At 44.1% G+C, this 15,145-nt stretch overlaps 2 protein-coding genes across 17 annotated transcripts in view; one reads left to right on the top strand and one right to left on the bottom strand.

The window, feature by feature from the left end:
* GLYR1 (glyoxylate reductase 1 homolog) overlaps nt 1–8,353 on the bottom strand; it is a 44,348-nt gene extending 35,995 nt beyond the window's left edge. For all 13 annotated transcript variants that reach the window (XR_014213591.1, XM_082199151.1, XM_082199156.1 and 10 more), the window contains exon 1: nt 8,163–8,353. Coding sequence is in view for 12 of the 13 variants with exons in the window: in XM_082199151.1 (XP_082055277.1) it covers nt 8,163–8,218 (56 nt within the window). In the remaining variant the exon portion in view is untranslated. The remainder of the gene's footprint in view (nt 1–8,162) is intronic.
* A 329-nt stretch (nt 8,354–8,682) lies between these two features.
* The window catches only part of UBN1 (ubinuclein 1), a 29,521-nt gene continuing 23,058 nt past the window's right edge, over nt 8,683–15,145 (top strand). Inside the window, exons 1-3 of one of the 4 annotated variants that reach the window (XM_082199063.1) lie at nt 8,683–8,948; nt 12,269–13,087; nt 14,353–14,439. In XM_082199063.1, the coding sequence (XP_082055189.1) occupies nt 12,839–13,087; nt 14,353–14,439 (336 nt within the window). In that variant the 5' untranslated portion in view covers nt 8,683–8,948; nt 12,269–12,838. Of the gene's footprint in view, nt 8,949–9,086; nt 9,357–10,763; nt 10,869–12,268; nt 13,088–14,352; nt 14,440–15,145 lie in introns of those variants that run through there. The other 3 variants (XM_082199066.1, XM_082199064.1, XM_082199065.1) reach the window with 3 other exon arrangements.

Here is a 15,145-nt window from a genome sequence, read left to right as displayed (position 1 = left end):
TTCATATAGCTTAACACACAAGATGCATAGTCCTTGACTTACGGCCTGTTTATCTCAGTTTAGATTAAACCAGCACAGGCAAGCCATACTGCTAAGCTCAATCAAAATAGTCTGTTTCCATGACTCCACAGGCTTGTTTACAAAAAAAGAAAGAAAAAGCAATAGTGTAACTTGGGCTTAGACTGCAAGAGATAATAGACTGCACAGATCATTATATGCTAAAAGATATAGGCTTGGGACTAGAATGTGCCTTGTGTTTGCAGAAGAGGATGAGTGCCTATGGAGGCTCCCCCCAAAGGGGGGGGAGCAGAAATATATTAGCTGATTCCTCTCCTCCCCCTCCTGCAGTTCCTCTGATACAGTTGCCAACGTTCCTTTTGGAGCAGCTTTTCAGGGGACCCAGGGTAGGGAAGAAGTAAATGGCAGAAATCGCTTTCCTCCCTCCCTTCCTACAGCAGGAGCATCCAGTGTCTTGACTTGACTCACAGGAACTCTGGATCCTGTCCATACTGTAAAAAAACAACAACTAAATAATAAAATAAATAATTTAGGTTTCTTACAATATGAAACACCTGGGGATCCACTGCCAACCCAAAGCTTAAGCTCTCTCTCACACAATCATATTTCTAAGCTACAGTTTGCAGAGCTTTGGTGACAGTTTGCACACTTGGCCATCATAAGACAAGTTACAAACACCATGGTAGGTCAAGGTGGAAACAGCTAGTCCACATAGGAGAAAGACTAATAGGCATGGTTGGGTGGGGGGAAAGGATTTCCAGTAATTAGGTGGCAGAATCAAATTAAGCAGCAAGTCCTAAAGAATGGAGAAATGCCGTAATTCTTAGCCTAGACCAGTGTTTCTCAAACTTGGGTCTTAACTGTTGTTGGGACTTGAAGTCTCATCATCCCTGACCACTAGTCCTGCCAGCTAGGGAGTTGTAGTCCAACAACAGCTGGCAACCCAAGTTTGAGAAACACTGGCCTAGATGATCAGGCCCCTCATATTTCTCAAATTCTACCAGCAGTTATTGGTCAAGCTGTGCACTTTAAGGCTGCTTGGAACCTGAAGTTAACAACTGAGATAGGCTAAATGCACTGTATTAGACAAACATCATACTTTATTACTATTTGAGAAGCAGTGATGCGGGTTTTCCAGATAATTTTTAGTTAGAAAAATATTGATGCTTTAAACAGAGCATAATTTGATTTTGAATATTTGACTTCAACTAAATATAAACACACTTGCAGCCCCAAGTTTATATGGATTTTAGGTTTGGCCTTGATTTTAACTGCACAGCCAATCTGATGAATTCATGCTTGGTTTGTGTTTGTATTTTACCTATTTACAAAACAAAATGTACTCTCTTCCTTTTTCTAACATCACATGAAAAGCATTTAATTACAACTTTGAAACTGTCATGCAGAAAACAGTTTGTCTAATGTTACACTGGCATGAACTAATGAATTTTACAAAGCAATGAATTTTTAGAAATGAAAATATTTCAGCCCTACATCACTGATGAGAAGTGAAACTGACACAGATACTTACACCTCTTAGACAATTCAATATTATACAATATGTAGATGGAAGCCTTGTAATCAAAATCTTGCTATGGTTTCATTCATTATTAAAAACTGGTCCAACCCTGAGGACACCCATGAATACATGATTAAATAGGTAACAATAAAACATGCAACAAAATAGCCAACTGGCAGTCAGCAACATTCTAGCTTAATTAAAATTAAAAAAAACTCAAGGAAAAAGGCAGATTCGGGGTTAGATATGAAAGGTGTATACAGTGGTACCTCAGGTTACATGCGCTTCAGGTTACACACTCTAACCCAGAAATAGTGCTTCAGGTTAAGAACTTTGCTTCAGGATAAGAACAGAAATCAGGCTCCGGTGGCGCGGCAGCAGGCCCCATTAGCTAAAGTGGTGCTTTAGGTTAAGAACAGTTTCAGGTTAAGAACGGACCTCCAGAACAAATTAAGTACTTAACCTGAGGTACCAGTGTATAGGTGTATAAAAATATGGAGTCATCTGTTACTTGCAGATGACCAATGACCTTTTTTTCCATGACACCCAACAAAAAAAGCAGCTCTGGAGTGAAAATGTGTCAGTTTCTCACTGCTTTTCAGTACCTTCAAACTGTAATACAAAGAGTTCTGATGTTTCCAAGTGTATGAAAACACCAACCCAAACTGAGCAGCTGGTCCCTTCCCTCAAATCCTCTGTATAAGTGCTGGGAGATTTGAGGGAAGGGCAGGTTTGTATTTCCTGCTTGGCACAAAACAAGCCCCCCTGCCACTATAATGCAGGGGAAGAGGACTAAGGGATTACTTTCCCTTTTATACAAAACTTATTGAGAAGCAATTTTGCCCCAACAAAATATAAAAAGCTGGTGGGAATTAAATTGGGATATAAACATTGAAGAAGATAAATAGAATTTTTTTTTATGGACCAAAGCACCATATAAATATGTCAGCAAATCCTAGGGAATATTCACTAAAAACTGCATGGGTGTTATTTAACACTGAGGTGCCTATCTTATACACAGCCCAATAGCTCTCTGTTCTGTTGCAGAGGATGCCAAATTATAGGTACATACCAACATATGTGGTGGGAATGTCTACAAAAAGTAGAATTTTGGAAGAAAGTTTTAAAAAGGTTATCTCAGATTACAGCTCAGATAATTCCAGTAACACCAGCATTAGCCTTACTTAATTTATATATTCCAGATATGGACAAATTAGGAAGGAATTAATAACACATTTATTAACAGAAACTAGAACGGTAATGGGGACGCGGGTGGCGCTGTGGGCTAAAGCCTCAGCGCCTAGGGCTTGCCGATCAAAAGGTCGGCGGTTCGAATCCCCGCGGCGGGGTGCGCTCCCGCTGCTCGGTCCCAGCGCCTGCCAACCTAGCAGTTCGAAAGCACCCCCGGGGGCAAGTAGATAAATAGGTACCGCTTACCAGCGGGAAGGTAAACGGCGTTCCGTGTGCGGCTCTGGCTCGCCAGAGCAGCGTTGTCACGCTGGCCACGTGACCCGGAAGTGTCTCCGGACAGCGCTGGCCCCCGGCCAATAAATGTGAGATGGGCGCACAAACCCCAGAGTCTGTCAAGACTGGCCGTTTGGGCAGGGGTACCTTTACCTTTACCTTTAGAACGGTAATAGCCAGAACTTGGAAAACCTTGAATTTAATGAATATTGATCACTGGTATAGTATAGTCTGGGAAACAATGGAAAAGTTGTTGCAAAAATTGAAGGTGGCAAGGGGACAGAGAAACAAGAATTTTTACAAGGTATGGTGTGATTTTATTAAACATACAGTGGTACCTCGGGTTACATACGTTTCAGGTTACAGACTCTGCTAACCCAGAAATAGTACCTCAGATTAAGAACTTTGCTTCAGGATGAGAACAGAAATTGTGCTCCGACAGTGCGAGGCCCCATCAGCTAAAGTGGTGCTTCAGGTTAAGAACGGACCTCCGGAACGAATTAAGTACTTAACCCGAGGTAAAGGTAAAGGGACCCCTGACCATTAGGTCCAGTCGTGGCCGACTCTGGGGTTGCGGCGCTCATCTCGCTTTATTGGCCAAGGGAGCAGGCGTACAGCTTCCAGGTCATGTGGCCAGCATGATTAAGCCACTTCTGGCAAACCAGAGCAGCGCACGGAAACGCCGTTTACCTTCCTGCTGGAGCGATACATATTGATCTACTTGCACTTTGACATGCTTTTGAATTGCTAGGTTGGCAGGAGCAGGGATCGAGCAACGGGAGCTCACCCCGTCGTGGGGATTCGAACCGCCAACCTTCTGATCAGCAAGTCCTAGGCTCTGTGGTTTAACCCACAGTGCCACCCGCGTCCCTTTAACCCGAGGTACCACTGTAGAAATAAAATAACACATACATTGAAATTTGGCATAGATAAGAAGGCACAATTCATTAGCTTTCCCATATTACTCTGTGTTCTCTAAGCTGATTTATTGAAGAATTCATTTTACTGGTTTATTAAAATCACCCGATTATTATGTATGGTAAAATAATGTTTAGTATTTTACTTCCCTAATGATCCATTTTTTGTTAGTCACGTCATGTTTTATTATTTATGTGTGTACAAAAAAATGCAGAGATATCATGTGCTGAGATTTGAGTTTGTGGGTGTGCTTCAATTAGATTCACAGTCGCCAACAGCAATCTGGCAAGTGAATTTGTGGAACCCTGACTTCATGCCATTGAAAATTCATCTTCTCCTGCTAGTGTAGGTAGAAGAAGTTATATCAGAAAGCACAAAGGGAAATGAAAGCAATTACCTTTCTCCTGGTGTGGAAGACAGACCACAAATACCCCTTTCCCTTAAGACAGGCTTTTCCAATATGTTGACCTCCAGAAGCTGTTGGAGGGCTATCATCTCTATCATCTGGCTATCATTTCTGCCGATGCTTACTTCACTGATACTTCTAACACCACTCCTTTTACTGGCTTTGCTGTCCATAAACCAAGAGTGGAGGAACAGTGTGGCCCTCTAGGGGTTACTTGACTACAACTTCCATAATCTATGGCTACCAGCCATGCTGGCTCATAGGAGTTAGAGAAGAACAAAGTTGTTCTACAAAGTGAGCACTACACTTTGTAGATCCAAAAGTTCAAGCAAGCACCAGTTTTTGAAAGTTTGTCATGGGTCACATGTAGGGAACATACCTTTTCCCCTACTTTAGTGATATTAACAGCCATTACACAAGTCCCCATGTTAATCTTGGACCTATTTACAGGGCTAGGAAACAACATTCCTGCCAAAGCAATTAAGGAAGGGCCAAAAGCTGCCGTACTAGATACAAACCTGGATGCAAAAGACCAAGAAACAACACTGGCATATAGAACAAGCAACAACCAAGTTGATCGTTGTTGTTGTTATTATTATGAGATTAAGTTAGGCTGGTATTCACTCACTCACTCACTCACTCACTCTGCTGCCATCCCTCTTTATAGCACATCTCTCAATATTTGGTGATCATCTAACATACTATATTAGCACATGACTAAATAATCATCAAAGTCTATCCACAAAGCTAAATGCGAATTCCAACCTGAACTCAAATTTAACGACTTCACAAGTTGAGTACAACTTCCAACACAGACTGGAAATGCATCATCTGAATAAATCACATTCTAGCTACTCTGTTATCAAGTCTAATGAGAAATCTGAGATGGTTATTGCCAGGATTGTATAATTACTTTTCTTTGGTATATAAATTAATACAAACTTGCAAGTTGAGTATATAGCTATTTGTTTCAAAGTTAAATCAAATCTGTTTAAAACCACCATTTAGAAGAATTAACAGAAACACTAAATGAAAAAATGCTTAATAGAAGCCATTATTAGATTAAAAAAAAATAGGAATATGATTTCTTCGCATGGCAGAGGTATCTGCCAATAAGCCACACTTATATGTAAAGATGAATAAATGCCAGTTTTTCCAGATTATCAATAGCTGCTCCAAAAATTTTGCCATTCACCATGTTCTCTTGGGAGCAAAATCTGTGTACTGTAGTTCTAGTGGTATATGACCCATCTTGAAGACACAAAAATAAATTGCTCAGTGGCTCTTGAAATAAGTCATATTGCTCAGACACCACTGCTCAATGAAGACAGGGCTTTAACTACCAGAAGCAGACTCACTACTTGCTTGGCATTCAATGGCCTTGAGCTACTACCCTGGAAAAAACCCAGGCTTCACAGGCCCAGATAAAAATTTCATAGAATTACGTCTTGCTTCCAGTTCTGTATTTGTGCACCAACTCCAGCACAGTCACATATAATTACTGGCTCCTTCTCTTACAAAAGGTGGCCATTACACCGGCAATTCCAGATGATTACCCCATTTGGTACCTCAACCCTAACACAACCAAGCAATGACACCAACCCTGCATTTAAGCACCAGCCTAGAAACCATAAAGGGACTAATGCATAAAACTGAGTACATAAAATTCTATGCTAGTGAATGAATGGGCTGGCAGAGAATCAGATGAGGAAAGTGCCTACCTCCAGCACAGAAACACAACAGTTTGCTGCAAGAGTGCGACCCTCCATCTCTTTTTCGCCAATCCCCAGAAGGCTAGCAAACATTTTTGCAGCCTAACAATGTTATTTCCAGAGTATCCTCACTGCATTATGTGGGATTTTCAACAATCACTTTGTGCTTGTTAATTAAGAACATAATTTGAAGTTCTGGTTTTTGTAAAAAATATTTTTGGGCATATAATGAAGAGACAGTCAAGATGTATCAAATAATTTTATGGAACAGCTCCCTTGTGGCTCTTAGTGCATAATATGATTGTGGGAAGTCACAAAGGAGCAGGGAGAAAAGGGTTTGTATTACTCATTGAACAAATTCCAATGTAGCTCAACTTACTTGCCCACTTCTAAACTATGCGTTAACAAAAGCCATATATTCTGTTGTTATAACATTCTAGAAAGGATCCAAATTTAGAAAGCATTTTTTGCAGAGTAACTACTACACTTCATTATAATTTAAACCTGGTTAGCTGTTGTACTGGGGGCAGGTTCCTCGGTTTTTCAAGTAACTCAATTGGACTAACTAGTCTAAAAAAGGAAAGTATCCTTTTGGTAGAGAAGCCATTACACTTTTCATGCTTCCCATTCGTAAAGTGGCTCCGTTGGTGATCTATCCCACAAGACGAAATGAGAATAAAAATGAGAACAAAAGCTTCTGAGGACACTACCCAGTGCACACTTACGTGGAAGTATGCTCCCCTAAACTTAGTGGAACTTACTTCAGAGTAAATATCAATAGGATTACAATATAAAACCTGAGTTTAAATCCCAGCTCAGCTATGGACTAACTCGGTGGCTTTGGCCAAGTCACTACCTCTCCACTTCAGATCCTGCAAAGAAGAACAGCAGCAACCTGAATCACAGGGTTGCTGTAAAAGTAAAATAAAACAGTAAGACAGTTGTACATTAAGCGTGTTATTTAAAATAACTATCATTATCCATAACTTTGTGTGTGACAACTCTGCTTTAAGTACTCATTGCAATTTACAATGATTTCAAGAAGTCAGATTTCAACAGTAAACAATAGCTTCCAGAACAACTCTCACTGAATTTAGTCGGTCCAATTAAAAGGATCACTCATTGAGCCACCTAGAGCTCCATTTATTTAGCAGTAACCTTGATTTGAATTTTCAAAGTACTTTTAATTAATTCATTATCGTACAATTCTAATTACAATCTTTGCTCCATTCCGGAATATGTCAGTGCCATTTTCTCCACGATGCTGTCTAAAAACTAAAACTAAAGGAAAAAAGTAACTTGCTTAAGGCTTCAATAAGTTTGATCCTAAGACTTCCTGGCTCACACTGAGAGCTGGCAGGAATTTATCCTTGGCTCCATTTCTATTACCAAAAGACCAACCCAATTTATACGGAATATCCCTTCCTCACAAGTTTGCCAGCTTACTGATAATATTAGCACGCACTCCCCCCCTCTCCACAACCAAGTTTGCCTCTTTACCTCAGTTTCTTCCAGTACTAGAAATGCAAAAAACCAGAGGAGGCCCAAGCCTCTTAACTATTGAAGTTGCGTGTTTAGGAAACTGTAGTGGCCCCCAATATGGCTACATTTAATGGAAGCCATGGGGTGGTGTTTCAGATTTAACTCCTCCCCATCTCCCGACCACCCGGATAATGTTACTCGTTTTCTCCGCTCACACCACAGCTTACCTTTCTCTGTCTCTTAAAAGTGAACTCCTCTCACGCGCAACATGCCCCAGGCCGCGCCGCCCTTCGAGTCGAGTCGCCCGCCGCCACCTCCAGCAGCCTCCCTACGACTTCCTCCACCCCTTTAAAGGTGGCAAATTTCCCCTCCAGGAAGGTGGTCGGGAGGCAAGTCTAGCCCCACATCCCGCCCCAAGTCCTCGCGGGGCTGACTTGCCCGCGCCTCCTCCCACAAGGCGAGTCCGTGTTTGTGCCTGAAGAAGGGGGGGCTGTCTCTCCCTCGCAAGGCTCTGCCCACAAACGGCGGCGATGGCCGCCTGCGGGCTTACGAGGCCCAGGCCAGAAGATTCAGCTTTTCCCGTTTCACCCCTTTCTAGAGGGGAGGCGCCCCCCAACCGCCCCAGTGCCACCCCGCAACTCACCACACCAGGTCTCCGAGCCGCAGGTTCACAGGAACAGCCGCCGCAGCCGCAGCCATTTTCCTGACCCGGCCGGCACCGTCGCTGTTGCTGCTGCTGCCGCCGCTACCACCTCCTCCTCCTCTACAGCCGACGCCGCCACACCCCTCCTCAGACTCCCCCTCCTTCCGCCCCTCAGCAGCCAGAATTGGCAGCGACGATGATCCCTGCTGCTATTCCTCTTCCTTCTCTCTCTCGCTCTCTCTCTCCCCCCTCCCACTCTGCCGCAGAGCCTACCGGGACACTGGCTGGCGCGCGCGCAGCACGCACTCCGTCGCCGCCCCCTCCCTCCTTTCCTCAACAGCAGCAGCAATACAAAGACCGACAGGAGGGGAAGAGGAGAGATGGATGGAAAGCGATGCCCTGTAAGATCAGCGCGCTCTCTGATAGGCCGGCCCTTTGCATGTGATGCGGGAGAGCTCCGCGCGTGACCTCTCCCTCGCCCCCTCTTCTCCTGCTCTGCTTGTCAAAAAGCGAAGAGCGCGAGCGCGTTCCGTTGGGGTCACGTGACGCGGGCCTCGGGGGTTTCCCTCCAACCCTGGCTTGTTGTTTTTCGTTCTCTCCGCCCTCTCCCCTTGCACGTGACTTGAGAGCGAGGAATTGGATCCGGCGGCGGCGGCAGTTGCAGCAGCGGCGGCGCTTGCGAGAAGGGTTAGCTGCTGAGGCCGCGGCAACGGTTTGAGGTAGCCGGAGGGAAGGCGGAGAGGTGCCGCGAGGCGAGCTTGGAGTCGAAGAAATGGAGGCGCGCCGGTAAGCGTTGCTTTCGGGTAGAGGGCGGAAGAAGGGACAAACCTCCCCAGGCGCTCCAAAGCGCCTCCCTCGTTACCAGGGGCAACGGGGCCTTCCTTTCGCCACCTCGCCGGCTGGGAATAACCGACACCTTTTCTTTGAACCCCCCGCCCCTCCCCGCCCGATTAACCCGGACTTGGAGATGAGCTTCGGCCTTCTCCTCTCTTTCCCCCTAATACATAATGCAGGGGAAATGTGCGCGTGGGTGGGCAGCGCTTGCAGAGTGTTGGAAATTGCCATTTGTGCTTCTGCATTTATTTTGGGTGCATGGATCGGTGCGGGGGAGGGGAGTTGGATACCGCGAAGCCTGAACGAGGAGGAGGGGGAATCTTTTCATAGCCTCTTGCACGCCACACCGGAAAACCCTTAGTGAGTTACATCAGTAGCTACTACCTGGGATGTCTGTAAACAAAACCTCCCATGTGCTGTAGCAGTCTACGTCAGCGCTAGATGCTATGGGTAAATAAAGGTGCAGGCGTGGGGGGGGGGAGGACCATAGTTCTGCTTTTGTGGGCTTCCTGGAGAAGCTTTCTTGACTGCTTTTGGAAATTGGGAGCGTTGGATCAGACCAGCAGTGGAGGGAACTTGTACGCCTCCAGATGTTCTTGGGCTCTGCACTCCCATCACCCCTCAGGATTATTGGCCATGTTGCTGTGGCTGGTGGGAGTTGGGCCTCAGATTTTCCCACTTTGGGGGTTAAGTAGCTATGTCAAGATAGATCTTGTACCCTTGCTGGTGTCTTTTGGACAACAGCACAATGGGGCTTCCCTATATTGAGACAGTGTACCTCTGAATACTAGGGGCAAGTCCAGAGGAAACAGCCAGGCATCTATCTGACCCATCAGTGTGTGAGAGAGAATGTTGAAGCAGGTGGACTTTGTTCAGATCCTGCAAGGCAATTAACCTATTTCTGTGTTTCAAATACTTTGCACTTGCATTAATTACATTTCCTTAGTGTCCAGAACATGCCACACATGTTATTTCAATCATCCTTTTAGTCATAAAACATGAGCTAGTGGTTTTATCTCTGCATTCCAAATTATGAGGTGGTTGTGGTGAGGTTTGAAGGGTGGCTTGTTCAAAGGCCACCTTCTAACTTTATATGATTTAAACTTTGGACTTCCCAGCTTTGCTAAGCAGCACATCATGCCAACTTTTCTACCTTATTTTTGAGCTTAGCTTTCCTACAGTGAACCTCACTTAGATAAAGGAGGCGGGTGGGGAGTGACTAAATGCCAGAAAACAATAAAGAAAAATTGGCCTGTTGTTGCCATGGGGACCAGAAGCATGCATTCCATTAACACTCTGGAAACTGAAATAAGTTCTATAAATAAAGGAATGCTATATGTGAATGCCTGGGCTACTTGGATTTCGCAGGCCTAATCCTGTTATTGTGCCATTGCACTGACAGGAAAGTGGATTGGTTTTGTTCTGACACTCAACCTGCTGTCAAGACAGAGCAGAACAGAGTGTAGTTGTTAGCATCCATCTGTCTTGAGAGACAAGGGAATGTGTCTCCAGGGGTGAAGCCAAACCACTGGAGAGTCACAGCACTTGCTGTGGCTGCAGAGACTTGTAACTCGTAGCTGTTGCCTCCTGCATTGTTTTTGCTGCGTTAGCAGCACTGAAGTAATCTCTCCGGGGTGCCAACCTGGGCAGTGTGTATGGAGGTTTTGGGTTACCCAGACAACAAGAACCCACTCTTGGCTTTGCTGATGTGGTCCAAAGGGAAACATAGCAATACATTTGGCATCAGCTTGAGCTGCAGGAGTTGCTGGAAAGAGGCATACAAGACAACTGTCTTAGGGACTCCACTCCGGATTTGTGTAGGGTTTATTCCTTAGCCTTTTCTTCTCCCAAGGATTTCCCACAAGGCAGCGGGTACAGATTTTTCCTTGGGGTTTACTCACAAAGCAACGGGTGGGGGAGTCATTTGAAAAAGAGAGTTTTGTAGCAGGTGCCCCCAAGGACATGACTCACACAAATGTATTCTCCAAAGCATGTTGTTTGTGTGCATCTCACTTTCTGTGTCATGGGGAAACAAAGTACTATGTTACTGCTGTACATTGAACAGTCAGTCGTTCAGCAGCAACATCTCCAGTTGTAGATATTTTATTTGGGAACAGTTCCTCATCCAAGCTGCCGCAATTGGCTTTTTCTCTCATCACTATTTAGAGGACTTTCTGTCTGTCAGTTTTCACTCTAGAGAGTGGATCATCTAATACAGGGGTGTCAAACTCAAATTTATCAGGGGCCGCATCAGCAGTTTGGTCACCCTCAAAGGGCCGGTTGTATCTGTAGGACTTTACATGAATGCATGTAAAGTGGAGGTTTCCTGTGTAGAACGGCCGGCACTGCTAGAGGGCAGACGTTCTCTGGCTTTTAGGCTGCCGCGCATGTGCTGAAGAGGCGGCTTTCTTGTTTCAAAAAAAAAAAAAGCGAGAATAAAAGGTGAAAGCTGGCGGCCGGCGGTGGCTACACGGGCCACATGACGAGGTCTGGCGGGCCGGATTCGGCCCGCGGGCCTTGTGTTTGACACCCGTGATCTAATACTTTGTGTAATAATTTTGTTGATTATCTTCTATTGGCATGAAGCATTTGCATCCACAATCTGTCAGAGCCCAAACCATGTCTATTGGTTACTGCCAATCCTAAAAAAGTAAGAATTGCTTTGTTGGCTTAAGAACAAATGTTTATGCTTAGCACTCTGTTCCCAAATGTGCCCCGATGAGTGCTCAGAGAGGGTGTAATAGTGACTAAGCTTTTATTGGTTGGTCTCTGCCAACTGGTAAGGACAAGCATGCTTTTTCTGAACCTGGAGCTTCCATTTCTGCCTGTTATGGCTAATATTTTTGGGTATGCATGTTCTCTATGAATTTAATGCTTTTCTGAAATCATTTGTTTAGTAGCAATTACTACATTTCATGGCATCCAACTGTGTAATTGAGTATTGTGTGGAAAAATTATTTGCTTGGACGTTCAGAGATCTCATCCAGTTACAGCAGGAGTGGGGAACATTTGGACCTCCAGATGTTGCTGAACTACAGCTCCTATCAGCCCTGGCCATTGGCCATACATGCTAGGGCTGATGGCACTTGTAGTTCAGCAGCATCTGGAGGGCTAGAGTATCCCTACCTGAGTTACAGGGTACAGTCGTTATTCAGTACAGCACCAGACCTGCCAGACAGGCCTCATTTGAAACATAGTCCATGGAGGAACAGAAATTGTGTGTTCACCTGTTCTGTTTTTTGTGGCTGGAACTTTCTGATTTTGTCTTTTAGGTAGAAATATGAAGATACGTCTTTGGAAAGAAGTTTCAGAGTACTATCTACATGCCACGGATCTGGATTCGTTTGGGTCTGAATGCTAGCAGATCGGCATTTGTATTCAGCAGAAGGCCGGAGCATATGTGTTCAGTGTTTTTTGCATTATGTCAGTTCCCAGTGTGGGAAATTCTCTGATGTGGAGTAACACAGCCCAGACTGACCTTTCCGGCCAATGTCACAATGAAACTGATTCCATAAAAGTTGCTCTGTTCAGAAAGTTCTTTCTTTCTTTCCTTCATGTTTGGCTTGAAGCAGAGTTGTGCTGCATAAACTTCAAGGGCCACATGCTAACCTGCAGTGGTGTGGCTATGGGATGGTGATTCTTCTCCTCTTATGAAAGCAGAGATTGTTGTGTTGTTTTTCTTAAAACGCAGGAATCTAGGAAATCTATTAATTTCTGCATTTGGCATCCATCTGTGTGTGCGTGTTTTCTAGTGGTGATGCCCTCATGTATATACTAGTCAAGACTTTGGCCTAGACTGTTGGGAACCATGCCATGATAGCAACTACAACGTATGTCTAGCCATGACGGAACCCCACAGGGTCCAGCTCACCTCTCTGTCTGGTCCACTGAGCACCACTTTACTGAAAAAGCCTCGCCGGGAGGACATCACAGGAACAGAGCACCCTCCGGAATCTGAACCTGCGGCTGCAGCAGTTCGCATTGCCCTCACCCTTTTTGAGCCAGATCACAAGCGCTGTCCCGAGTTCTTTTATCCAGAGCTGCTGAAGAATACACGAGGGAAAGGGAAAAGCAGTTCCACAGGAGAAAAAGTATGTGGACATCTTATTGTTTCTGTTGCACATTCTTTAGTTGTGCATTTCAAAAACCCCACAACAAAGCTTTGAGATCTCTTAAGGATGGTGGACACCTGGCTTGACAGCAGTACATGTAAAAAAGATCTAGGGGTCTTAGTAGACCTCAAGTCTTAACATGGGTAAAGAGTGATGCAGCAGCAAAAAAAATTAATACAGTTCTAGGGTGCATCAACAGAAGTATAGTGTCCAGATGAAGGGAAGTAATAGTGCCACTGTATTCTGCCTTGATCAGACCCCACCTGGAGGACTGTGCCCATCCATCCACCATTTTATTTGCATTCCAAATTTCCATAGCCATAACCATGCTCAAGGTGGCTTACAACATGGGGGGGGGATCAAAATTGCAAATGTAACAAAACTAGGTATGAAGAAGCAAACCGTCAAAAAGTACACAACCAAACTGAACAATTTCCACATAAATCATAAAATCTAAAAGAAAGATTAATATCAATAATGGCAACCCTCCTCCACTACAAACAATACCCCAGCCCAGTTCTGAGCACCACAGTTTAAGAAATATATTTACAAGCTGGAATGTGCATGGAGGAGGGCAACCAAGGTGATCAGGGGTCTGGAAACAAAGCCTTCTGAGGAACAGTTGAGGGAGTTAGGTATGTTTAGCCTGGAGAAGAGAAGACTGAGGGGTTATGGCGACCATTTTCAAATGTCCTTCCTTGGAGGTTTTTTAAACAGGTTTGATGGGCATATCTTACTGGGAAGATATCAGAAAACCTAAAAGATATAGATGAAATTAATTATTAAGCAAATCAAATAATCAAATGAGATGGGAATATAATCAAATAAGATGGGAAGGAGAGCTGATGCTAATATTTGATCTGGGACTAAAACTTGAATCTCTATGGTCTTCACATATGTTCTTGCTGCTAAACAACACTGAAAAGTTGGTTTACAATGATTACTTTTAGGGCACATACTTGACAAATTTCTTTCCCGTGTGGCTGCTGGTTGTTTTTACTTTTTATTTTTAGTCTTTTAGACTGGAAGCCCAAGGGCAAGCTCTCCTGGTTTTGTCAATGCGATCTCCTACAAGCATGAACCAAGTCCCCACCTTTCCAACACACCGTGTCTACAAGCATGAATCTCCACCAAATATTCCAGACTCTCTCTTGGCCCTTCAGATAAAAGAGGCATCTCTGTGAAACAGTGTGACAACTGACTCAATTCTGATGTTGTTCACCTCCCTTTTTGCTTCCCTACAGAAAAAAGACCTTGCCGATCCCTTCAATGATGAGGAAAAGGAGAGGCATAAAGCAGAGGTGCTTGCCAGGAAGCTTGAAGAGAAATATGTACGTTTCTTCATTGTGGCCATGTACCAGAATAAAGTCTTGGTTTTTGCTTTCTTCATAGAAATGTTGTCTTTAACACCAGGGTGATTCTTGTGTTTATATTCATGTTAGGAGTGTGTATACAACTAAGAACTGCTATGGTAATTACTATGGGCTGGTGCCTGATAAAGTGATGTGTGCAGCACCAGTATTCAGGGAATATGAATATTTACATCTCTCTCTTCCTTCAAAAAGCTCATGGCTGTGTGCATGGTTCTCCCCTATCCATTTTATCTTCACAACAATCCTACTGGGTAGGCTGAGATAAGGGATAATGACTAGTCGAAAGTTACCTAGCGATCTTTAGGCTAGTTTGTTTGGGCTGTGGGATATGGGAATTCAGGTCCAGGCTTCCACATCTGCCCCTGCCACCAGCAGGAGGTTCTGCAGGTGACAGATTTAAGCAATGGAAGTGTATTTGATCCATTGGACCAAAGAGCTTCTATGAATGGTTGCAATTGGGGGGACGGACCAATGGCTAAAATGTTTCTATTTGGAATAAAGTTAAATTGATATTTTAATCTACTCCTTGACAATACCTGATGGATGCTTATTTTTATATGTTTTATTACAAATATTGTGTACGTGTGTTTTAAATTCTATTTTTCCTCTCTGATTATTTGTATGGGGTTATTGGGTTGTTATTGTTATTATTTTGATTATGTAG

Source organism: Podarcis vaucheri (genome assembly GCF_965113315.1).
Source record: "Podarcis vaucheri genome assembly, chromosome: 14".
NCBI classification, from domain to species: domain Eukaryota; kingdom Metazoa; phylum Chordata; class Lepidosauria; order Squamata; family Lacertidae; genus Podarcis; species Podarcis vaucheri.
This window is presented reverse-complemented; position numbering and strand designations above follow the sequence as displayed.